General features: G+C 40.0%; 1 protein-coding gene and 1 non-coding gene across 3 annotated transcripts; one reads left to right on the top strand and one right to left on the bottom strand.

Moving 5' to 3' along the window:
* The first annotated feature begins 12183 nt into the window (after positions 1 to 12183).
* LOC131231850 (exonuclease DPD1, chloroplastic/mitochondrial) lies at positions 12184 to 24243 on the top strand. Of its 2 annotated transcripts, none has more exons than XM_058228160.1 (4): positions 12184 to 12345; positions 16775 to 17449; positions 19045 to 19250; positions 23904 to 24243. In XM_058228160.1, exons 2-4 carry the CDS (start codon positions 16908 to 16910, stop codon positions 24104 to 24106), a joined length of 951 nt encoding a protein of 316 aa, XP_058084143.1. In that variant the 5' UTR covers positions 12184 to 12345; positions 16775 to 16907; the 3' UTR covers positions 24107 to 24243. The 2 variants fall into 2 exon arrangements, with proteins under 2 accessions (XP_058084143.1, XP_058084142.1); XM_058228159.1 differs by having other exon boundaries at positions 16753 to 17449.
* A 1464-nt stretch (positions 24244 to 25707) lies between these two features.
* On the bottom strand, positions 25708 to 25781 carry TRNAT-AGU (transfer RNA threonine (anticodon AGU)). The gene has a single exon. It is a non-coding gene; the product is annotated as a tRNA-Thr (tRNA).
* Between the last annotated feature and the right edge of the window lie 1852 nt (positions 25782 to 27633).

Raw genomic sequence — 27633 nt, 5'->3', positions numbered from 1 at the left:
TTGGATCTACATCATTTTTTGGCTCATACTTCAAAATGTTCTGGTAAAATGGATGGATGACATGGACATGTCATCTACATTATGGTGGGGCCCAAAAATTTAAGCTAATTCTTCTTTATAGTTTATTAAATCAGAACTACCTGCCTATTTTCAAACAGGTGGAATTGTAATAATTGATTATTTAGAGGGCATTAACAGTGAATTTGGAAAATCAAACAGACCCATGGAAGGGAATCCAACACCCACTGCTTATTTGCAGTTGTCAGCGTGTAAGAAAGCACACGGTCTTTCATGTTCAAGCAGCACTCCTGCTTCACATCTGGCTCACCTGTGCGAGATCCAAGCCACTTATCACGAAGCACACATGTATAGATGCTTTTAGTCAGCAATTAAGAATAAACCAAACATCAGTGTGGGCCACTCAAACATGCAGTCCACCTGATCCAATTAACTTGACTTTTCAGATAAGGGATCTGTACAGTGAGATCCAATCAACTTGATCTCATTGCAAGGATTTGTAGGCCCCACCACAAAGATAACCTGAAAGAAAAAAAATAAGCCGGTGTTGATGTTGATGCACGATCTCAGCCATTAATCGAGAAGCGCATGGACGGTGATGTTGTCAGTTATCCTGACCATGTGCAAAGCAGTTAATATTATCGTGCGTTACCGGAGTGAGCTCGACTTTGCTAGTAGGACTCTCTTGGTCGAGCAAAGACAGACCGAGTCGAGCATATCTAAGCCAGGCAAGGATGGCTTAGGTTAGGGCCGTCAGAACGTGACTTAGTCACATAGTGGAGGATGGTTCGAGCTAATCCATTCGAGCATATCTCCACCCAAGTTGTGGCTCGAACCTAACTTGTTCGTGACCCTAATTACTCCGTGTTTGATGATTTGAGATCTTATTCTGTCGAGGGCTATATTTGTAAGCTTCATGCTAGTTCCTTTTAGCAAAACGTCTCCAGAATGATCATTCGTCTAGCCGAGCTGACCTTGAGGGTAGTTCAGTTGAACCATTCGGTCATGATCAGGCCGGGCTGACCTTGAAAATGGTCGGATCATATTTTCCCATAACAGTTGATTTGGTTAGCTCTTCCTCTAGCAGGAGACAGAGGTCTCTCTTGAAAAGCTTTCTTTTATGGTGGTTTCTATGCAGGGTAATCAACGGGCCTCAAGGCCTGTTTTGGGCCAAGCGATCAGGCCAGCCCTATTCAAAAATCTAATTTTTCAAGCCCTAGCCCAACAACCTCAAAAGTGATGGGGCCCACCATGATGTACATTTTTTTCCAAATGATTTAAGGGATGAGTCAAAAGTTGAGGCAGATTCATAACCAAAGTGGACTACAATACCGGATTAAATCCTACCATTGAAAACTTCTTGGAGCCTGTTGTAACTTTTGGATCTCCTTTATTTTTGGGCTCATGCTTTAAAATGATTTAAATAAATAAATAAAGTGTAAATAAAATACATATATCAAGGTGGGGCTTATAAAGTCTATGCGAGCCACTTTTCAAAATCCACATCAGTTAACATCAATAACCCTAAATATTAGGTCTTTGCTCATGCTGCAGTGTAGACTCACAAAAGTTTCAACATGAGGTTATGGGTTCAAATATGTGCTTGTATATATAATTAATGCATTCATTATTTGTATATATAATTAGTGTATTCACTTGTTACTCATGCCAAGGTGGTAAACTCAAGGGAGGGAGGGTTTGAATTTAATTACTAAATTAATTTTAATATGTGTGTATGTAATGTTTGACAAAATGATTGTAATAAAGCTGTTGAAATATGAAATAAATATTTGTCTGTAAATAATGAAATTCTAGGTCTTGAATGGGCCATAAGCGCAAGATTGCATCTGAATAACTAACCAATGATTTTTAACATTGATTTACATAGATAATATTTGGATGGCACAAATCATCACAATAAATTTATTATAGCTATGCAATTAATAATCTAATTATTTTGAGATATCATTAGTGGGTCACATGCCCAATATATTAATAGGTTAGCGGGACACAAGTTACACATGCAACTCTTTGAAGGATTTTAGATATAAATCAATTCTTCAACGTATATTTCAAACATCCCCTTTTAGGGGATTTAAAACCCCATAAATCTTCGCAAGCCCTCTAAATTCATGAATTGAAGATGCCAAACGACCCCTAAGTCATGGATTCGAGTACCCGTTATGTATAAATCCGACTATGGTGTGTTGGGGTGTACATTGAGCCGAACCGAGTTGAACTGGGCTCACCTTGACTCGGCTCGGCCACTAGCTATCCTCAGCTCGAACTCGGCTCAGCTCGGTCCTCGAGCTTGATTGGCCTGTTCGGCTCGGTTCGGTCAATAGTTCGGGCCAGTTAGAACCAAGATTGAGCCGAGTTTGCCTGTGTGATATTTCCAAAAACACCTAGACTGCACTTTCAAAATTCCACTATATGTAAAATAGCAGCAAAGGTGTTTCAAGTATTTTTATCAAATATCTTCCAAGCAACATAAAAATTCAAAAAAAAAAATGGTATTTGTTTCACATACATGCCTTCCTTACCATCTAGCCACATTTCGTTGAGTCATTTCATCAAACACTTGGTGAGCAACATCAATATCAAAGTAATCGGGTCACCGAACTGGTTCGATTCAAGTTCGTTTGAATTGGGTTCGATTCGAGTCGAGTTGAATTGGGGCTACCTTGAACTCAGCTCGAACTCATTTTCAAGCTCAAAAAATCAGCTCGATGCTGCTAGAACTCAGCTTTGAACCGAGTTGAAACGAGCTTTTTCGAGTCGAGTCGAGCTAGCTTGGTTCGTGTTCACCCCTTATTGGTGTGTGTATGCATTTACCCGAGGTGAGGATTAATTTTATTTACAGTTCAGCTTACCTGATGAAAGGGCCCACCTGACTTTCATGCCATGAAGGGGGTCATGCTACGGATGTTCTAACAAAGTGGCACGTTGACAAGAAAGATGTGGCTCGTCCACAGGTTAGCGTACTCCGGCTGTACACCATCACATCTCTTAAAAGACTACCTTACAGAAGAGTCTAATCAGCCGCTCCAATCTATACACCGCCACACGCCCTCGATGGTAAACATCCATACCGTTCATCATGCGGGACCCACCATCTAAATCTCTTAGCCGTGAAAATTAGGCGAGTTTACCTGTCAGGTGGGTGGAAGTCCAAATCACACGTCCGTTTGTTTGGTACACTTGCATCAAGTTGTTTGGGTAGGGCATCCACACGCCAGGGGACACCTGATGGACGGCCTGGATGAAGCTACCCTGAAAGAGCTAAAAACAACCAAGTACGATGAAAATTACAGCTGGGAATAACGTGGAACAACCCACCAACCGAAACCCCTAACTTTGAACGGTCCACATCAGCACTGACTAGATACGATGGATGTGACGTCGTCGATGATCGACGGGACACGTGGACATGTCGTCCGTGCACGTTTGGACCGAGAGGACCGCAACACTGCCATGGTGGGCCCCACCGATTCTAATCAATCCATGGGGGCCCACTTGCTTGTAGATATGTACGTGCCATCTTTTGTAAAGGGTGAATTATTTGATACTCTGGTAGAGCATGACACTTGATACACAGGCACTTGGAAATTGTACACATGATATATATATTAGCTAAAATTAAACGGATTAAGCTGTGCTATGAATTGTCGCTGAATCGGAATCCGAATATTTGATTATCAGAGGAATCGTAGCCTCTGATTCTTGAACACTTGTTTTTGTGGTTGGATATTTTCATTTTTGACCGTCCAATAAATGTACATTAATCGGGAAGTCGGATAATAAAATCAGCATTTTTTAAAAAAAAATCCAAACGGGGACCCATGATATGGACAGTTTAATTTAAATAATTTGTAATCCACGTGTGCAATTCCAAGTAATTTCTAAGTACGTTCGTATCAACCGTTACACCCTGCCAGAGCATCAAAGGTTTTCTCTCTTAAAGGCCAAAGGATTTTATTTTTTTTTGTGGTATAGCTTGTTACTCTCATTTAGGGGTTTATACGAGTCGATCCGAGTCAAACTGGGCTCAACTAGGCCTAGCCAGATCACCAGCCATACCCAACCGCAACCCGGTTCGGCCCAATAACCGAGCCAACATGTCCAGCCTGAAATCGGCCCGGTCAACAATCGGGCAAGTTCGGGCCAATTTCAAGCCTGCTCCATCTACAAAAGGACGGACAGCGTTCTCACTTCTTTGTCTCAAATGATTAAGATATATATATGGGAAAAGGTACTATGCGCTCGACCTCACAAGTCTATCCCATGAGGTCGAGTTGTGTGGGCCCTACTGTGATGCGTTTCGAACATCTACCCCATCAGTCAGATGCACCATTCCATCGTGGGCCTAGGTCTCAAAAGTCAAGTCAATCCGTGAGTTGTGTGGGCCACAACACATACAGAAGTGGGGAGGGGCCGTGCACCATTAAAACATTCATAATCATTTTTTAGGCCCACCGAGATGTGGTTTGCAAATCCAGCCCATCCATTATGTGTGTCCCACTTGGATGAGGGTTCAGACCAAGTTTCAGAAGCATGCAAATTTCAGGTGGGCTCTACCAAGTGCTTTTATATGTTTTAACGATGTCTTCACATGATTTTAGATGGTATGGCCCACCTGAGTTCCGTATACGGCTGATTTTTGGGATATCCCATAATTTAAAAGGGATCCATCAAATGCACGGTGTTGATGGTCGACACGCATCATGGTGGGGCCCACACAGCTCGACTTCACGGGAGCTTATCGTGAGGTCGAGCGCATAGTACCTTTTCCATATATATATATATATATATATATATATATATATATAAACGGTCGAGTCGGGTTTCAGACCGAATTGAGCCGAACTGGGACATGTTTGAACTCGGTCCGAACTCAGTTTCGGACTAAAAAAAATGGCCCGTCCCGGCTCGAACTCAGTTCCGGGTCAGGCCGACTCGAGCGAGTTAACCGGGCTAGCCCGGTTTGTGTACAGCCCTACTCCTATCTTTGTATACAGAGGTTAGATTTTCAATGCATGTGTACAGGTGGGGCCATTATTTCGGTAATCCAAACCGTTGATACGATGGGACCCAACTTGGACCATATTCGAATATCCCAGCCACCCAATCTTAGATCTTTTTCCACTCAAGAATGGACCATTCAATCGAGAAGATTTATAATCCTTTTATCCACCGTCCAACGACTATCCATCAAAACCGATCAACGGTCTGGATAACAAAACAATGGACCCACTTGTATATACACATCATACTCCGCCAGAGTATCAAAGTTTTTCTCCCCTCGCATACTGGTCAGTGCTTGCAAAGCTTTGTGGGCTCCATCATGATGTATATGTTTTATCTACTCCGTCCATCAATTTTTTGAGATCATATTATAGCAGGATGCCAAAAATTAGGAAGATCCAAATCCCATATGGACCACACCATAGTGGTGATCGAATGTCCACCATTAAAAACTTCCTACGGTCCACTATAAGTTTATTTTCCATCAAACCGGTTGATTAGGTCACAGAGACCTACGTGAAGGTAAAACACAAATATGAACATGATCCAAAACTTTTGTAGCCCTCGAGAAGTTTTTAATGGTGAGCGTTCAAATCACCACTGTTTCCTTTGATGTGGTGCACCTGGATTTTATCTGCCACATTTTTTACATCTTTCCATATTATGATATTGAAAAATGGATGGACGGAGTGGATAAAATATATACATAACGGTGGGGCGCACAGATCTTTTCCAGCACCGACCAGTACAGAAGTGGGTGCTGTTGGTGTCACTACCGTATCAGAGTCTCTGCCCGTCAAAAGCAGAAACTGATACCCTACTGCCGACTGTATGCTACCTCACCACGCAGCCCTCTTTTTTTTCGATACTGTGTCATTTTTTAGGAAATCTCATCCATGTAAATGGTGGGTCCCACCATGAAGACCCCCTGGCATAAAAACGAGGCCGATCTTCTAACCATCAAGGCCACACTCTCAAAATCAAATAACGAAGGTGGTCTCACTCGATGTATAGGTTTGGCCCATCTAATGAGTTGAACGGCCTGATTTTCAAGATAGGTACGGTGGGGACCACTGTTACGTGGACACTTTGGCAGGAAAGACGGGGCTGCATGCCATGTTAGTATACAGCCGGCTGCAATACTGTAGACCTTTTCCAATTAAACGTGGCTTTGCTCAACATTTTTTAACCATTCATTTGCGGGCTATTAATTGGATATATACTTCATAGTTAGATCACCTTAATTTTTAGGCTACGGCCCATCCACTTGATGATCAATTCACATTAATTATTTTTTAATATTAACTATATATAATTTTTTAAAAAAATTAAAAGGCAATTTAAAGTCATTAGGGTGCTCTGAGGTGGGTAGATCCTTGACTGTGGGGCCCACTGTGATGTCTGTGCATTACATCCATGCTGTCTATCTGATTTAACAGATTATTTTAGTGCATGATGCAAAAAATCAAGTATGTGGAAATATTATGTAGACCACACCAAAAAAATGATGTTGATTAACTATTAAAAACTTCATGTAGGCCACAAAAGCTTTAGATCAAGCTAATATTTATGAGGTCTCTTCATCATAGTCTTTGCGGCGTTATCAACAGGTTAGGTGGAAAATAAACTTTCCTTGGCACTAATAAGTAGGGGTGCTTGGCTTGGTCCTCGAGCTTGACTGGCTAGCTCGGCTCAGTTCGATTAACAACTTGGGCCGAGTTCGAGCCGAGTTCACCATTGAAGCATTTCCACAAACACTTGAACTGCAACTTCAAAATCTCATTGTTTTACAAACAAAGGCAATGGTTTCACAGGTATTTTATCAAATACCTTCTAAGCAACATTAAAAATAAAAATTTAAAAAAAAAAAAAAAAAGTAATAAAATTTTTAAAAAAAAAAGAGAGAGAAAAAGGGTATTTGTTTCATGTAGATACCTTCCTTGCCACCAGCCATATTTCGTTGAGTCATTTTATCAAACAGTTAGTGAGCAACATCAATGGCAATGTAATTGAGTCATCGAACTAGTTGGATTCGAGCTGGATTCGATCCGAGTCGATTCGAGTCAAGCTGGGGCTGCTTGAACTTGGCTCGAACTCATTTTCGAGCTCAAAAAATCAGCTTGACTCGGCTTGAACTCATTTTCGAGCTCAAAAAATCAACTTGACTCGGCTCAAACTCAGCTTCGAACCAAGCCGAATCGAGTTTTTTCGAGTTGAGTCGAGCAAGCTAACCAAGCTAGCTCGGCTCGTGTACACCCCTACTAATAAGTTTTTAATAGTGAGTATTCAATCAAAACTTTTTCCCACGGGGTTGTCCACTTAATATTTCGATATGGTTCATTTTTGGATCATGATTTATAATTATATGTCAAAATGGATGAATGGTATGGATGTAAGGCAAATACACCATGGTTGGACCCACACTCAAGCATCCACCCACTTTTTTATAATCTGTAACATTATTATTTAAAATCCAGTAATGTTCACACCTAGTTATGTCTAACTAATTGGTGTTGGGGCCACCATGGTGTTTGTATGACATATCACCCTTCCTGTAAGGTTGTTCCCAGTAAAAATAAGATGCCTAAAAAATCAGGTTGATCCAACTAAAAAATACACCCAACTTGAATATGTAGCTTTTTTTTTATGGTTATTTAGCGTTTATAGTGTGCCCCACCTGGTAGTTGGATCTACCCAACTTTTGAGGGTCTCCCATTTTCATGATAGACAACCTTATTAGACAGGTGAGATGTCATACAAATACAATGGTGTCCCCACATGCCAAGTAATTGGAGGTACAACTGTTTGTGAGTGAGCATTTCCCTTTATAGCTCACACAAGTCCTACTTTCATTCTAACTCTCTTGGATATTAAATTTTAGCGCTTTCATTTCTCATCACAAGTTTCAGTGGGCCTCATTCCTTTATGTGGGATAGATTATGTGCAAACTGAGTTCCATGAGGATTGGTGGATATCCCTGACTGTGGGGTCCACCCTGATGTATTTTCCTTACATCCATGCTGACCATCTGTTTTCCCATATCATTTTATGACAAGAACTCAAAAATGAAGCAGATCTAAATCTCAATTGGACCACACTGCAGTAAACAATGGTGATTGATAATTAAAAACTTCTTGTGGACCACAAGAGTTTTGGATCAGGCTGTTTTTTGTATAGTCCCTTCATCCATGTCACTGTGACCTTTTCAACAGTTTCGATGGAAAATAAACATTCGGGTAGCTACAAATATGTTTTCAATGGTATGTATTCAATTATTAGTTTTTCAAGTGGTGTGGTCCACCTGAGATTTTGATCTGCTTCATTTTTTGGATAATTCCTTAAAATGATATATCAAAATGGATGGACGGAGTAGATGTAAGGAAAATACATCAAGGTAGCCGCATCATTAGTTGCTTTGCTCACCGTGCGCATTGTAGCAGCTGCCTCCTTTTGTTGTACTCGCGCTGTATTAGCACTTGTGAGCCGAGAGAGGTAGAGGTAGATGGGGACGTTAATGGGCCGGGTCCGCGGGCTTGGGGGCTGGCCCACCTTGACTGGAGTACTAGATCTTAGAATTTAGGCCCATTTCTCAACGGGCCATGTTTAGACCACGTACGACAACCGTCAGCCCGGCCCAAGTCATTTTGCTGAGATAGGGAGAGTTAGAGATGGGGTCGTTAATGGGCTGGCCCACCTTGACTTGAGTATTAGACTGGATGGCTGGGCTCGTACTTAAAATTCAGGCCCATTTCTCAATCGGGCCATTCATTTTTGAAATAACCCATATTTAATGGTGGGGGCCTTTTTTGAGCTAATGGTGAAAGGGTTAGGCCCTTATTTGGAAAAAAGCGAAAAAAAATAGGCCTTTGTTTGAAATTCCACCAAAAAAATAGGCCCTTATATGACAAAAACCTTTTTGATTATTATTTTTTTTCTTTTTTTTTCATTTGCTTGGATTAGGCTGCGTTTGGATGACACCATTGGATTGGATTGTGATAATTAGTTTAGTGGAGACCAGGGAGGAGATGGCCAAATTGTGGTGAATCTGTGCTGGAACAAATCCTAACCGTTGATTCCATGGACTTTGCAATGGAAACAGTGAAAAGGAGATGCCCACCGTAGATTTATATGGGCGCCCTTCATGTTTTTGTATATATCATCCAATCCGTTCATTTTAGGCACTCCCCGTGGGTAGATCATGGATGAAGGAACGTCCCAAAATGGGCCACCTCACATGATTTAGAAATTTTATGCATGATTTTACATTGTTCCTGATGGGTTAGACCACCTTCTTTCTTATAATGTGGCCCACCTGAGTTTTGAACCTGGTTGATTTTAGGACGTCCCTGGACAAGGTGCATCTTGATATTCGGTTTTGGATGTCCAATACAAATCAGGCCTAAAATCTGATACTTGGTTTGGATGTCCCATTTTCTGGATGGATCATCTGATTAGGCCAGGTGGGTCAGGGTAAAATGATCAAAGCCCACTCGAAAATCGATCAGGGCCATACACTGCCCATGGACCAACTTGATAGGTCCAAGCCCGGTCTAAATCAGGCCTGGGCTCAGCTGACCAGGTGGACCATCCATAGTCCGAATAGGAAATCTTAAAATTAGATGGGCCATCACTGGCTCACAGCCAGAGTATCAAGTATCAACGGGGGCTCACAGGCCCAAAAATCAAGCTGAAATTATTAGCCTTACATTAGATGGGCCACAGCCCAATCAATGATATGGCTGTATTGTGGGCCTCCTAGTTGATTATCTGTTTGCAAGCTACCAATCAGATGGTTATCTGTGTGGTTTCTAGGATGTAATCATAGATGGCCACGTGTATGGTGGAGATGCAGACAGCTTGGTAGAAGTAAACACTCCCTAGTGTAACCAGCCCACTATCCCATCTACACCAGAGGGAACAACGGAATGGGCTGCCACTGCCGGCCATAGATTTGCCTATGGGTCTTCCTCTTGTAAGAAGGATCCCTCTTCGACTACACACTCAACAATATTAATTAAAGGGAAAAAAAAGAAAGATTTACTTGGTTACTTTTGATACATGCATGTAGGGGTGTACACTGAGTCGAACCGAGACAAGCTGGCCTCAGCTCGACTCGGCTCAGCCACTAGCTGACCCCAGCTTGAACTCGGCTTGGCTCAATCTTTGAGCCTGACTGGCCAGCTTGGCTCGATTAGATTAGCTGCTCGGGCCAGTTCGAGTAGAGTTCGAGCCAAGTTCGCCTGTGCAGCATTTTCACAAACACACGAACTTCACCTTCAAAATTTCACTGTATGTAAAACAGCAATAGTGGTTTTATAAGTATTTTATCAAACACCTTCTAAGCAACATAAAAAATCAAGAAAAAAAATGGTTTTTGTTTCATATACATACCTTCCTTGCTACCAACCACACTTCATTGGGTCATTTCATCAAACACTTGATAAGCAACATCAGTATCAAAGTAACCGAGTCACCAAACTGGTTCGATCCGAGTTCGATTCGAGTTGGGTTCGATCTAAGTCAAGTCGAGATGGGGCCAACTAAAACTCATTTTCAAGCTCAAAAAATCAGCTCGAACTCAGCTTCGAACCGAGTCGAATCGAGCTTTTTCGAGTCGAGTTGAGCGAGCTAACCGAGCTAGCTCGGTCCGTGTACACTCCTACATCCATGGATTCACACTTATCTACTATGGTCGAAAGTAAAAACGAAAAAGCAGTTCTTAATACAATGATCTCTCTTTCTTAGGACAAAACATATGTTACCCAAAAAATGAATTAAGGTTACATGAAATTATGAAATTGTCTTCTAGGCGGCAACAATGCTAGTTGGATGAACAGTACATTTCTAACTATTAGGGTCTAAAACTCTTAACACTTCTTTAGTGTTTATATTTAAGTAAACCCATTTATGTGATGGTCTCACATAGATAAAGACAAATGCAACAATTAGCTTGATCCAAAACTCATGTATGTCATATTAGAACTCGAGGTTTTTAGGCATAATTTTACATTATTCTCATTGGTACAGCTCATTTGAAGTTTTTTATTAAGTTGATCTGTTGTATGTGAACAAGAGGATTCTCACATGGATATGGATTTCACATATCTAGCTTTAGTAGGCTCCACAGAGGTTGAGTATTCTATGCAGTATGTGAAATAGGTATTGTAGACAATTCCAATCTTATGACTATCTTGGATGAGCTATAAGTGATATGAACTTCCGTTGCATCCAAACTGCTCTCATCATATATCGCCAAGTCCAATGGGTTATCTATAAAGATGAAAAAAAGCCCATTTTTATTGTGGGCTTACCAAGCCCAAGTCCAAACCAACCCTACCCATATTAGGACAACACAAACCCATTTGTTTAAGATTCCTACTAATCCAAGACAATACAACCCATGGATTTTAAGCCTAGGATGAGAGCCAACCAGCATTCAGGCTGCTAGATCGGGTTTGACACGACGAGTCAACTGGACCAATTCTAGCGAATTCACCCTCAACTTCCACCGGTTAAAACTCGACTCAAGACCGGACAAGTTAGTCACGATATATATTCATACCAAAGCCCATTCATAGGCCCACTCAAATCCCCTTCCGTGGCGAGCCTCACCCTAGTTCACTAATTGTAGGACTTTGACCTAGGTTACGGGTAGCCCTAAAAAATAAAAGAGTTAAATGATTAAAGGTTTAAAATATTTCATTTTAAGAATTTTTATAACGCATGTCATCCAATGAAGATGTGTCCCATCATATAAATGGTTTGATAGTTGTTCCAACCTGACCCAAAACCCAAGAGTACCTTTTAACTACACATGTATATTGAACAGGAGCTGGTCATTAGTATCTTTAGACTGGGCATTATTTATGTAATTGTGGCCCACTTTATGATTGGCTCGGGGCCAACGGGCCAATTCGGGCCATTCATCATTGATTAAGCCTAGCCCGGACAATGGCCCAATTTAATGCTTGGGCCTTCCCTATGGGCCATACTCAGGGGCCCAAGCCCTGGTCCACCGAGGTGGGGCCCATTCCCACCCCTATCGCCGTCCATCATGGGTGGACATCCTCACGTGCACACCACGTGCTCGTGCCGGGATGCAGGCATTGGGGATATTCAGATGGCGATTCTGGGGAAGACGTGTGGGGAAAAAGAGGAGGAGAAGTGCACGATCCGCTATTTTGGGGGACCATTTTTACCATTTCCTCCCCTATTTTCTCTTCCTTTTTCAAAACCTCACCCCATCCCTCTCTCTCTCAACGAGAATTCCATTTTTCTGCATTCACTTCAATCAGAGATTAGGTATGAATGTATCGTTTCGCATCACAAGTTCTAATCTTTTCAAAAAATTCAGAGAAACAAAACCAATTCAAACTGAATTTTTTGTTGGGCATTTTTTTTTTATATATTGTTTTAGATTCAACGGCTATGATCCGATAAAAATGGTCATGGTGATGATCGACGGGGACCGTTGGACAGTAGTCCACTGTATATTGTGCATTACCCGAAAACAACCGGAACTGGGTAATTGCATCCGTTGTGATTGATGGCAAGCCATTGTCGGAATGGATGCAATCCTGGTGAGAAATCCATGGTCCAGCTTGATCGTGGGTGGGCCCATTTTGGTCCCATGTATAAACTCGAACCGTGTGTTAAGGCACTGAGAATTCTTGTTGGATTGTAGCGAAAGTGTTCTAGTGTTTTATTCTATGTGGGGATATTACTTGAAGTGTTTGATGAAATGTTTGTGATTCTTATGCATGCATTTGACTCTGAGGTTGTATGCATTTAAATTGTCCCTATAGTGTGCCCCATGATGGGTGGGGATACCCCAAAAGTGGTCCCACCGTTCGTTTTGCCAGCCATTATTTGAGTGGATGCGATCACCACGGGCAATCCATCGTCCACGTTGATCATAAGTGGGCCCATCTTGGTCCCATGTATAAATTAGTACCATGTGTTAAGGTTGGAGAAGATATTGGATCGTCATAGCTGAAGGTTCAAGTGCTTTCTTCTATGTGGGGATATTACTTATGGTGTTTGATGAAATGTTTCTGATTTTTATGCATGCATTTGATTGTGAGGAGAGATGCATTTAAACCGTTCGTATAGTGTGCCCCGCGATGGATGGAATACCCCGAAAGTGTCCCCCTTCGCATGATCTTAAAATGTGGACTGTTGGTTGTAACTATCCATTTATATGGATGTATAAGATTATCTGCTGAGGAATTATATGATATGTGGCCTGTCTTTGGACAATATACATGGGTTTGGAATTCTGACAAGTGGGACCCAAGGTTTTGTAATCCAAACAGTTGGTTTCTATAGTCCTGCTGTGGGTGGAGCATGCCCCAAAACATCTCTTAGATTGGAAGACCCGAGCAACCAATGTAACTTTCGTCAGTTGAATGTGAACATTTGTTGTATTTCTCTTCTTAACCATCTATCTGTAGGCCACAAGTCAAGTTTAAGATTGTCCTATCAAGGAGATTTTCATCCATGGCAGATCAATGATCAAAATTACACTAACAATGGGCCCCAACTGTCAGAATTGAAAACCCATGCTGTGCAAGGATGTGGGCCACATGTCAATGATTCCTGATATCTGGTAGGGGATAATGAAACATGGTCCATCCCATGACGGAGTCAATGGTTTGTCTTACCAAAAGGAGGGCCCCACATGGGCCATTTCTAGGTTTAACAAAAACAAATTGCAGCCTTTCTTTTGGCACCCCATCATATTATACTTCTTTTTATTATAATGAGCATTGTTCATGAAACAATTGTTTTAAATGGTACCAGGGCATTGATGCATAAGTATATTTGTTCATAAGATGTTGAGTTCTTGTGTTTCCTACATATGCCCGAGTTGAACTCATTGCTTAATGACTAGCTCTCTAAGTGTGTATGTTTGAATGGTTGTTTCAGTTGAGTATGTGATGCAGGACAGCCCTAATTATGATGCATGCTCATGGACATAATTAAACAGCGGAAATAAAAGGAATAAATGATCTAAAATTCTAACAGTAATCATCATAACTGAGAAAATCATAAAGGAAACATGCAATGGAGCGGGCCATCACTACAACCATGGATTATGGAATTCAATTACTACTTAGGTTGGATCCGGCGAGGGATGAGACATCCCGATCTTGCATGGTCACACCCAATCGATCAATGAAGATCACTAGTCCGAAGAACCAAGAAGTTTCTTGGATTAAGGATTTGAGAGTTTTGGGGTTTAGGGTTTAGATCGGTTCTCAAGATTTTGATCGAAGAAGGATTAGCCAAAACTGGAAAATAGAAGGAAGAAAATTATTACCTTGAAGAAGTTAGAGGGGCACAAGAAGAAATTAGAAGAAGAAGATCAAGGGAAGAGAAGAAGCACCATTAGAGAGAAGAAAGGAAGGAGGCAACCAAAGGGTTTACTTTTCATTAATCAATAGTTAAAATTCGAGTTTAGGGCTTTAGCCCACTTAAATAAGCAAATAAAGACATAAATTTACTAAAATACCCCTAGAATAAGCAAATAAAGACATAAAATTACTAAAAGACCCCTAACTAAGTCAAAAACGCGCAAATAACATAAGTACGGGAAAGTTTGGGCACTCGATCTTCTTTCTCCAATCTTCCTTCACATGTGTCTTCCCTGAGTGGGGTCTTCTATATGTCCAATCACATGTGAAAGGTCTTCAGCTCCTCAATAGTCGCCTATCCACAAGGACGGCACTTGTGGTTGGCGCTTTCTTCGTTGGTACACCTTGAATGCGCTTGTGTCCGCATCAGTATGTTGTAGGAGTTTGGCATGTGGTCCTGTCTTGGCTTCATGAAATTGGGTTTGATTTTTAAACATTTTTATCTCCTTCTATGCTTGGAATTATACAGTCCATTCAATCGGATATGATTTTTTGTTATGTGGGAATCTTGATGAACTTAGATAAAAGATGTAAAAAAAGGTTTTCTTGAATTGCCTTTTCCTCAATATAGAACCGGGGTCATTATGGAAGAGAGAGTGTTTTTCTGAAGAGTGAGTTACTATTTGTCATGTTGTTTATCATGTGGGTGGTGCTGACTGAATCAGATAGGATTATTAGACCCCCATCTTTTCTTTTCTTCTTTTTTTTTTTTTTTCAAGCAAGAGATGAATGGAAACAATCGGAAAAAGAGACCTATTTTGATGTGTTTCCTCTTCAGCCAACAATCTCTTGGAAAAACTAAACTTTGGACCATTCCATATTCAAATCCACTTGTATAAAATCCAAAAGATGCTGGAATTCTCCATAGTTGCAAACAGACCCTTGTATATATTTTTTATTTTTTTAATTTTACCTTATCATGGTGGTCACTGTCATTGTCGTTCTTTTGGTTGCTCGGGAATGTGAGTCATGTTGAAATTTGATCAAAGATCATCACATCGGATTTATGTTACTTGGAAGTATTTTCAGTGAGCAAGGATCAATTCAGTGAACCATGTTTGCATTCAATAAAATGTGATAGCTGGTGAGAAACTTTATATATGCATGTCCCTTATAGACTACAGTTCGATGAATGCCATTTCATTCACGAGAAATACTATTGCAGGGGCATTTTCACACCAGGCTCAAGTGGGGTTGCCTGTGGGATGCAGGGGCACACTTGGGGTGGGCGGCCCGTGTGAGGCGAGCCCTATCCATGTGAAGCAGAACCCATGTGAAGTGGGGCCCATAAGTGGGGTTTGGCTGAGGTCTTAACCCATGCGATGTGAGGCCTGGGCTATGAGATAAAAGGATTAATTTGCCATGCTCTATTAGTTCGTGCTTTTAGAGCCAGTAGTTAATTGTCCTGCATCAAAGTGGTATCAGAGCGGGAGGTCTCGTGTTCAAGACTCCTCACTGGGGGTGATTAATGCAGGGGCATTTTCACATTGAACTCGAGTGGGGTGGGCGGCCCATGTGAGGGGCCCATTCATGCGATGTGGGGCCCACAAGGGAGGTTCAGCCGAGGTCCTATCCCATGCGATGTGGGGACTGGGCTATGAGATAAAAGGGATTAATTCGCCATGCTCTATCAGCTCGAGCTTTTAGAGCAAGTGGTTAATTGTTCTGCATCAAATACACTTACAGTAATATATACATCTTTTTCAAGAGATACAGTCATATACACATACATCAGTGTGTGCGCGCACATGTGTGCCCCATCTCTCAGGTGTACTTTTGCATTATGGATTCTATTCACAATTATATTTATGAGAATACCTAGACATTTTTTCTTGTTGGTTATGATGACAGAAAATTCCAAACTTGTGAATTTATTTTACTATAAAGTTGTGGCAGCCTTTTTTTAGACGTTACTCATGGGCCCATTGCCTAAGGGTCTGTTTAGTTGTATTTTTGCTGAACAAACAGCTTTCCATTTTGTTGCTGATTTAGGGCAGCGGGGAAGAGGGTATCTCACCATATGTCCTTTTCTAACTTTTCAGCCCCAAATCAACCTGAAATGCAGCATAGGTATTTCGGTGGGAAACCTTCCCGCCTGCCTTACATCACAATGGACATCCAAACAGACCCTGAGATGCTAATCATCATTTTGAGATCTCTTTTCCTTGTGTACTTGTACTGGACTAAAATTGACATCATACTTCATAGTGATAGCTTTCAGCCTATGGATATTGCATTGTTCTCTGGTTGCACTTGCAAGTTGCACTTAATCTGCTGCTATCTTCTTCTTCAGATCAAGGCTAACTGGCCAACAGCCTTTGAGATGCAGAACCCCTGGTGCACGGAAATGTTATGTTGCTTTAGTTTGTGAACACCTGGTTAGGAGTGTTCTAAGATCCTTGAGTCAGAATCCAGACTTACTTGAAGGGAAATATTTTTCTTCAAACAATGTCCTATACTGGTATTTGGTCTGGGAACTTTCATCAGTTAAGAAACACACTTGGAGGAAATCATGGTTTTAGGCTGCTCCGACTTGGAACCTGTGGGGCTTTCGGAAGAGAACTCGAGATGGGCATATGGAAGCCGCGTCTTGTAACGACAAAAGTAGAAGCCGCAAGGAATCCAAAGCAGGAGAGCAGCAAACCATGCAAGATCAAGCTGGACATCTTGGATGGAACGGTTGGACGAACAACGAAATCAAAGGGCAAAAAGTCAGAGCTGACTGAATTCAAAAGCATTCAACACTGTGATGTGCAACAGAAGATTGCTGATGGCAGAGACTTAGGGCAGCTTGTGACAGTTTTTGTTTTCGATATTGAAACAACTGGGTTCAGTGTACGTAACGATAGAATTATTGAGTTTGCACTTCAGGATCTTTCTGGGGGGAAGAACAGCACGTTCCAGACTCTAGTCAATCCTGAACTGTATGTGCCGAATGCACATGTTCATGGCATAAGTACTCATATGGTCAACAGGCCTGATGTTCCAAGGTACTTTCCTTGTAAGATCTCATGTGCTCCAGCTTATTTTTCTTGTACCAATCATTGTATCAAGTAAATGGCGGGCCCTTGTTGTTGGTTTTATTTGATTTATAGTTCAAGTTCATCTCATACTTCTTTAACATGTCTCCGATAGCATAAAAATGTTCTAGATCTAAGGATGGAACTTCCCTTTAATTTGTTCTTTTTGTCACTCTACAGCTCAGGATCACACAAAAGAAACTTGATGCAACCAAATGGCCACATAAGCCGATTGATCAAGATTTAAAGAAAAAGCCCACATCTCACGCATGCACGCTCCGCATGTGTGCACAAGAAAATGCCCACTTTCCCTTTTTAGGCCATCACTACTTTCATTTTTTTTCAAATCTCTACATTAGGAAATATCTTTACTTTCCATATCTTTTAAATATCTATATTAAGTAATTTCCTTTGATATCTTTATATTAGGCAGGAAGTAATCTTAGATTCTTCTTATTTAAGTAGTTTCTTATTTAAGTGCTTTCTTATTTAGGTATTTTCCTATTTTTCATATCTTTACTAGCTAGGAATTATATTTTTAGATTCCATAGTTTTTATTGGAGATTGTAAGGACTGGTTATAAATAAGGTCTACGCCTATGTAATAAGATGAGTTGAATGATATTCTTTTTTATGAAAATTCTATTGTTTTCTCTGCGGTAGTTGTTGAAGGGGGAGGAAGTGATCTCTAGTTTAAGAGTTATTGAGGGGGGGGGGGGGGGTTGAGCGATCTCTAGTTTAAGGCTAGAGGACTGTCGAGCTTACTCACAGTCTTGCATTCGTGGTCTCTTGCATTCTGCTAGAGGATTATTGGGTACTTTCCCACAATCTCTTTCTTATTTTCTTTGATCTATTTGCTTCCCCTATAGGGGTTTGCATTAGAACTCCTACAATCCTTTTTTCATTTTTTTAATGTTTCTTTATGATCCTTTTTTGATAGCTTGTCTTTCTTATGAGGATATTTATGGATCATTTGGACTTCATCCAATGTAACAGTCGTCAAAACTGCTCACAATGTTTGGGAAGTCTCTAGTGCTGCCAATCTCTGAGTTGTTTGCTGGAGTTTATTTGGGATCCTGATCTGCAGTGTGCATAAATAAGTATCTTAAGACGTGCTAGAAGGGGAGTTATTTAATACTTTGGCTGCCTAGGACGCTCAAACAGCAAGAATGCACGAATGGTACACCTGGATACAGTAACTCATTTGAACTGACTAAATTGTGGAACCCACAGTCGTTAAGTTACATTGAAAATTCATATTGGTTGAATAATTCTACCCTCCAAATCAGGGACACTTGTTTGCTGAAGTAAGACCATTGAATATTTTCCATTTTAATCATCCAATAAATGTTCACCAATCTGATAGGCAAATAATCACCTAAGCATGACTTCTGGTTCATGTTACATCTGAAGTGATACGCAAAATTTGGATGGTTTAACTTAGATTATTTGTATACCACATATGCAATTGTTAAATAAATTCCGAAGTGCCTGATTTTCAATACATCTGAGGATATCCAATCTGATAGTAGTAAATAGTTCTTACTGTTGAAATATGTTATGTAGGTGGAAGGACCTTGTTCCAATCTTAAAGAATTATGTAAGAAGTCGCCAGAAAGCTGGGGGGCCAGTCATGTGGGTCGCCCACAATGGACGCCGTTTTGATGCACCCTTTATCATCAAGGAATTCAGTCGTTGTTCCGTGGATTTACCTTCAGATTGGCGGTTTCTGGACACCCTTCCTCTTGCAAGGTTATTGGTAAAGCCAGATGGTCAGTATTGTTTCCTTTTACTATTTATTTATTTATTTTTAACTGATTTCTTGTCTCCTTACATTGCGAATCTACCAGTTGTTTTTGTTGGGTTTCACTTCGATTTATTCCTCTTCCTACTTCATTGTGCCAATTCAGTAGTTAGCTGCAAACTACTTATACTGGCTTGGAATGCATTTATGATACTCAAAATTATGTGAAGAGAAGTGTGTGGTGGCTGCTCATAAAGGTGGCAATGGGCCAGGTTTGGGCCTGGCCCAGCCCACACTTAATATCTGGGCCCAAGCCCAGGCAAAGGCCGGCATAGCAGGCCCAAACCCAAGCCAGAAATTTGATTGGACCCGAGCCCGATCCAATCTGGCATGAAAATTGATAAAATCCTTATTTCCCACTTGAATGTTCGTATTTCCCAAGTGATCAAAGTGAGCTACACATGTACAAAAAAAATAGGCATTTTAGAGAATGAAACCTATGGTTTACATTCAAGATGGATGGATTGCCTAACTAAGGATTTTAATGGCATATTTGTGGGATATCGCATATGTATGGATAAAGTTGGGTCAGGCAAAAATGACTCAAACCCAAGCCCGACCAGAGAATAGATTGAGCCATACATGCAAGGTCAAAGCCCAGCCCATTGGCCAAGCTAGTAGGTCCAAGTTTGGTCCATTGCCACCCTTACACACACACACACGCACGCACGCACGCACACCGTAGTGGGATTTCACCACCTATGGGTACTCGAACCCTTGACCAGGTGTTGAAACTCCTAAGAGTCTACCACCGGAGCAAGAGCAAGGACCCATCCATTGCCACCCTTAGCTGCTTCTTGGAATAGGATTTCAAATCCTATTCTTGCACACATGCATGAACATGAGATCCTAGCTTTCATCACGTGTGCCCCATTAATAAGAAAGGGTAAAGAAAGAGCAACCAAACACAACCTAAGTAATAAGAAAGGGCAATGATTAAGTATAAGGGTAAAGAAAGAGCAATGAAACTAATTTGATATTGTTACGTATATTATTTTTCTAAAATCATTGAAAGATAAACTAATTTTTATTGGAAAAAAGAAAAATGTAACAAATCATTGAAAACATTTATTGATGTTGTAAACTTGTAATGAAAAATAACTTGTGATGTGAGCTACGTAGTCGATGTAGTGTGTAGGATATGCCAATTATCATGTAGCGTAGGCTACATGCGACTTAAGCTATTTTCATGAGCGACATAGTGTAAGCTATTTAAAACACTACTATGACCAAATGGTCCACATTTGATGTATGTGTGTAATTCCAATGCTTTTAAAACGATTTGTCTTGTTTACCATGGGATTTAATTATGCACTGAAGGCTTGTTTCCTCTCAATCTCAATTAAGCTTAATGGATACTGGATTATGCAGTGTTCCATTTTAATTTCCATGTTTGTGCTTCGGTAAGATCTCTCTTGTAATCAAGGTATTTTGTAACAGTAATTGTGGCCATAACGGCCACCACCATTACCTTTGCGATACGGAGTGTAACGTCTGCTACGGGGGCCATACGACTATTGCAGTCTCTTTTTCTTATTGAAAAAAAAAAAAATAATCCAAAAAACATGCATTGGCCCCGTAAGGACCGTCATGGAGCCTTTATAGCCGTTAAGGGGTGCGTAACAGGCCATTATGGGGGCTGTAATAGCCTTTACGGGGTCATTTTTTCCATAACGGCCTTTATGACCTCGTAACGTGTAACGGTTGTTGTCGCTACCTTTATGTAATGGCCTTTACGGCGCACCATGCTTGTAATGGTTCCTCATGCTGAGTTGTTGAATGAAATGTGCGGACATGATGAACAGTCAGGATCAGTGGTGATCAAGGTATTCCATAACGGTAACAGTGGTCGTAACGGCCACCACCATTACCTCTACGATACAGGGTGTAACGACCATTGCGGGGGCCATAATGGGCTGTTACGACCTCGTTTTTCTTTTTATTGAAAAAAATAAATCTAAAAAACCTATATCGACCTCGTAACAGTCTATTATGGGGCCTTTACGGGAGGCATAACAGGCCGTTACAAGGGTTGTAATGGCCTTTACAAGTCATTTTTTTTTTTTCCCATAATGGCCGTTACAGCCTTTACAACCCTGTAACATGTCACGGTTGCAACCATTACCTTTACGTAACGGCCTTTACGGCACATCATGGTGGTGGCAATAATAATTTTAAAAAAAAAAAGTGTGCATCAATGAATTAGACTAAGTGTCCCAATGCAACTAGGAGCATTGTAACTTATAGTGCTTTGACAACATCATAGCATTTCTCCATGAAATTTCATGATATTTGGTGCAATCAAACTCACTCTTAGTCACTTGATTTGTTTATGCCTTGATGGTTGTGAATCAAGTAGTCATGATTGAACCATAGTTCAAAAACCCAAAAACTCAACTTGATGTCATGTCAAGCTGGATTGGCTCAAACAAGTCTTTAATTAAGGGCTCATTTGGTAGCTTGTATTTGGTATGAATTGGAATCCAAATTACAATTACCATGGAATCGATGTGAATTGGAATCCTCAGTTGTGTTTGGCAGCTTGTAATTGGAATCCACTGGATTTCAAAAATTGTGTTTGGCAGCCTATAATTAAAATGCATTGGAATTTTGTTGTATATTCACATGAACATGAATTTGATTGAGTAAATCAACTTTAATGACCTGAATTATTGTGCATATGTGACTAGATTTCAACTTTAATGACCTAAATTAAAGTATATTGTGCATATGTGACTAGATTTCAACTTTAATGACCTAAATTATTGAAATCCACTAGATTTCAAAAATTGTGTTTGGCAGCATATAATTGAAATGCATTGGAATTTTGTAGAATATTCACATAAACATGAATTTGATTGAGTAAATCAACTTTAATGACCTAAATTATTGTGCATATGTGACATTTGACAGGATGATTGTAATAAGCCCATTGAAATATATACTTTGGATCCGTTTGGGTGACAGATCTCACAAAATTTGGGATTAAACCTCTAGCGAGCTTGACTTGGAGGGTATGTGACTAGAGCATAATCCTGCTCTTGTGGGATCCCTTACCCATACAGACCCTAGAAGTGGGCCTTTTGGTTATTATCTTTCAAAAGGGATCCTCTACCCCATATTAACCTTAAGGGGACCATGTCCAGACCTCTTTCTTTCAAGTCATGTTTTTCGTACAGACCCAAACTAGCTTTTATTTTATTTCTTGATGGCAATGCACTTAAATTAGACACTAAGAATTCTAGAAGATGGTTTCTTTTTCTTTCTTTCTTTTTTTCTTTCTTCTTATTCTTCTTCTTCTTTTTTGAGAGAGAGAGAGAGAGAGAGAGAGAGAGAGAGAGAGAGAGCAGACGGTTTCTTTTACAAGCTCATGCTGAAAACTCGTTAGAATTTACAATGGCTAGCATCGCTCGTTAGAAATTCCAACGGGTAAAATTCCCAACTTAAGCAAACCGATTTTTTTTTCCGTTGTTCTTTTTCCCTTTTTCTCCCTCTGTTCTGGTGCTGGAGCAATAGGCTATGCACAGCTAGTCCTTTCAACTGGAATGGGTAATCTAAACCACCAGAAATTCAAAAGCGTCTAATTAATTGAAGGTTCTTCCAATAACTTATGAGGAAGAAACCTTCTCATAGCCTGGCACGGCGGGGGGATAGGGAAAGAAGGGAAAATGGAGTGGCAATTAAGTTTTTTTTGCGTCCCTTTGGGCGATATGGTGGGAAAGAAACCAGCGCTGCTTCAACAGCAAAATGAGTGGATCAGTGCAAGTGTTCAATAGGGCAATTCTTAATATGAAGGATTGTGGGGCAGCTTAGATCTTTCAATCTTCCATTTTGGCTTTTGAGGGGATTTTGTCTGGGGGTGGTTGTACTTTTGTATATTTGTAGCTTCTAGCTTCAGCCTACTCATACTATATCACCATTGTTCAAAAAAAAAAAAAAACCTTTGATTTCAAATAGCATGAAGGCATTGACAGGAGGGGAGGGAACAAATAATTATAGAAATAGATCTTCACTAGCTGGTGGAGGTTGGGGGTCAAGTCGATCATGTGTGTTGAAGAATGATCATGGATGATTGATGCTGGTGGTGGATAACGGGTGGGGAAAGAAGGAGAGAAAAAAAAGGAAAGTGGACTGGCAAATGGGGGTTTCAAGCACATTTTTATAAACTAGTCGGTTGCAGGACATATGCAAAGAGGACCAGAAAAGAAGAAGAAAAGACCCTTTTATGGTTAATAGGTTCTTCTTTTATTTTTTTTTGTAACTATCAAGTCCAATACTTCAAAATCCATACCCATGTACTATCCATGCTGTATCCCTGCATCAAATTAAAATTGTACACTGAAAAATGACTTCACCGAAACTCTTGTTGAATAGATATCCAAACTTCTACATAAAAATTTACAGAAATTCTTTTGCGGCCTCTTTTGCAGCATCCTGCCAGCCCACATCAGCCCCAATAATTCTCTCGTTTTTATATATACGGCCCTTTTATTTCTATCTCCATCGCGTTTGCATTTATTGTTCTGATCACACATCTGGTTGCATGAACCAACTTGGTGTTAAAACTACATGAGAGATTGACAGAATGACCATACGCTTGTGATTTTCATTTCCTTTGCAGGATCCAAGCTTCCTTCATTGACATTAGGAGCGCTTCGCGAGTACTATGGGATTCCATTGTTGGGTTCAGCTCACAGGGCAATGTCGGATGTACACACACTGTCATTGATACTGCAAAGGATGTCTTTCGATCTGAAGATGCCCGTGTCGGATCTCCTAGATAGGTCTTTCAAGGCATCAGAACTAACGCGAGTTCTTTCCTAATTGGAAGTAGCTCTATATGTAATCATAAAAGAAAATGCGCAAGTGCCCTTTTGCACTGCCTCATCTAATAACTATTCTTGTAATGGTATTCCAATTCTTTTCAGAGTAATCTGTTGTTGTACTTCCGCGCAGATATTCTGATCTTAACTTAGGAGTCATGGTGGGCCATGTGCCCTCGACCTCAATGTACGAACTCTCATGTTGTAATCACATTCCAGCCATGTCATTCACAAATCAGCATTGCAGTATTGGCCTGTTGAAGAAAACACATTTTGCATTTGCTCATTGTGTTGTTTTGGGTAGATATTATGTCCTCCCAACTGGATTTCATTTGAAGTAACTGTTTGGGAGTGTTTCTGATTTTTACAGCCGATGGAAACGCCTGCCTTTTGGGAAAAGCGGGAGGACGGAAACTGTTTCCCATTTCCATTTTTTATTGTTTCTGCCAAAAACCTGGAAATGATTCACATTTGAAGGTACGACCAAACAGAAATTCAGCTTTGGGTTTGCAATATATTTTATTGTATTGAAAGAATGTCACTTTTCGGACATGCCGGCAGCCTCTACGCTTGCCTCTGTCTTTTCATTTATCTCATTTTTCTTTTTCTTTTTGCCTTTTTATATATTTGGATGGAGGGAGACTGTTTGCAACGGTTGATAATCCTCTGGCACCCAAGCTGTGGGATCCATGGTGTTTTTGTTTGTAAAATCCACTCCATCCATTAGGTGATCCCCCTCCCATTTTTTCATTTTTCTCATTTTTTTTTTCTTTTATATATTTCGATGGAGAGAGACGGGTTCAAGGGTCAAGAATCCTCTGGCAGACTAGCACCCAAGGAGTGGGCTAACATGAACTGTAAAAGATAAAGATTTTAAAAAATAAAAATAAACAATGGGCAAAAATCCTCCAAATGGGCAACTATAATTATCAAATCGATCATGTGAAATGGACCCTGAGTAACGGTCTAGATAGCCTTACAATTGGCGGGCTAGCATAGACTGAAAGATGAAAGGAAAATAAAAATAAAAATACAATGGGCAAAAATCCTCCAACTGGACAAGTAGAATTGTCAGTATAAAGCTGAGCCATAGGTCACAATGCCCTACCCAATTAACCGTCCAGATATTTTCGTAAAAAATAATTAACGGTGAGATATTTATAAAAAATAAAAAATAATGCTCTAGCACCCAAGCAGTGGACTAACAGGAACTGTAAAAGATAATAATATTAAAATTTTTTAAAAAATATAATTTTTAAAAAAAAAAAAAAAAAAAACAATGGGAAAAAATCCTCCAATTGGACAACTATAATGATCAAATCGATCATGTGCAATAATGGGCCCTGATTAACGGTTTAGATAGCCTTATGATTGCTGGGCTAACATAGACTGTGAAAGACAAGATTTTTTTTTTTTTTTTTTAAAAGATAAAAACAATGGGCAAAAATCCTCCAAATGAACAGCTAGAAGTGTGTAATCAATATAAATATGATAGGTAAGGTAGGTCCAATTAATATAAATCTGAACCATAGATAAGGTAGGTCCAATTAACGGTCCAGATATTTTGGTAAAAATAAATAAATAAATAAAAATTTTATTTAATGCTTTCGTTGAGAGTCGAACTCAAGACCTCCCGCTTACTAAACGGGTGCTCTAACCAACTGAGCTACGAAAGCTCTACATACAATTTTTAAATTTTGTAAATTTAAATTTTTGATAAATTTCTACAGGGCCCACTTCTAACCATGTAATCTCTATGATATGTGGAATGGATCAGATACAAACATACATCGACTGCACCGAAATCTTAATCGAACTAATTTTTTTTATCCTGTAAAATATTCGGTCGGTGCAAAAGGTGGGCCACACCATGATGACCATATCAAATCAGGTCACTTAGTCATACCATTGGCTATCTATTAATTTTGATGTTGTCCAGCTTGATAATTGGATCAGCCTGATTTTCATATCAGGTGATCATCATGGTGTGGCCCACCTACACGGCTGGATATTCTTCACATATGACATGTTGGTTTTAAAAAAAACATAAAATTTGTAGCATTACTACTGACTGATTTTTCGTTGTTTGTTTTGTTTTGTTTTTCATTCTGGAAGAACTGAAACAAGTATGAATGATGTTAGAACTTCCCTTTTTTGTTTATTTATTATTAATTTTTAAGTTTCTTCCATTGGCAAATATAAGATCTGTGGTAAAAATGAATGCATCCATGATACTAGTCTGGCCCACCTAAGGTTGGAAATGGCTCAATTTAAATAGAGTAGGCCACATGATGGAAAGATCTGATCAAGCACACATTCGGTAATGGCAAGTGTGCTAACATGTACATGGGAAGGGGTGTGTTTATTTCATGTTGAGGGTGCATTAGGAAATGGCCAACATAATCTCGGCAAGAGATGATAGAAGCGAAATAGGAGAAGAGCACTAATCAGAGCGAATAACCAGCATCTAAAAGCATTTATCATTTAATAATTAAAAAAAAAAAAAAAAAAAAAATCTTGATCCGTAGGATTTTTGTCATTCTGAGCTATACATAATTGCAGTTCTACTCTCTCTACCAAGGGTTCATTTCACAGCTTGGATTTTGGGCAATTAGAATTTTCAATCTTGGATCTTGGGGAATTTCAAATCCACCAAAGGTTGAAAATTCTCAGAAGGAGATTTTTATTCTTCTCTAAATGATGGATATAAAGTCTTAGAATTTCCAATCTTCTCCTACTGTCATAGCTACTCTTTCCTCTTCATTGAAATAGGCGGCCAAACACAATTGATAGAATGAAATTCTCGGGTGTTGAAAATCCTAGATCTGAATTCTTAAATTAAAATCCAAATCCAAGTTGCCAAACAACACCCAAGTACCTCTCTGCTATGACCCACCACATAGGATAAGTTCTAAATGGAGGATATTTTCATCATTATAGAAGTTCTGAACGGATGATCATTTTGACTTTTACATAGCATAGGGTGCGTTTGGTTGCACCAAATGTCATGAAATTAATTTCATGACATTTGGTGCAACCAAATGCACCCATAGTTACCAGTATGGATTAGGAACGTTTGGAAGTATCTGGGGATATTTAGCAAATAGTTGAAAAGAGGATACTTGTTATTAGTTCAGGTTAGAAAAACGGCGAATTGGTAGCAAGCCAATTCAGATACTCTCTTCCATGCCAACCTGGATGCTTCGTGGTTTCAAAATAGAATTCACCCCACCTGCAGGTTCCAATCAAATGCCAATTTGGGGTACTAAAAAACATAGGCGAATTGCCTGTAGCCAGGGTTACCTGTAACTCCTGAATAGCCTAATAAAATAGAACCACGTGCTCTTGTCAGCTGTGGGACTGCAGTGAAAAGCAAAGATTCCCATATGTGAAATAATGATTTTGCCCTTTTTACTACGGGCCCCACATCCACTATGTTTTTTTTTGGGATAGGTTGAGTCAAAATCAGCCATTGTCACTCACAAAACTCCTTACAAGAACATAGTTGGGTTGAGTCCAAATGCAACT

This window comes from Magnolia sinica, chromosome 17 (genome assembly GCF_029962835.1).
Source record: "Magnolia sinica isolate HGM2019 chromosome 17, MsV1, whole genome shotgun sequence".
NCBI lineage: Eukaryota > Viridiplantae > Streptophyta > Magnoliopsida > Magnoliales > Magnoliaceae > Magnolia > Magnolia sinica.
This window is presented reverse-complemented; position numbering and strand designations above follow the sequence as displayed.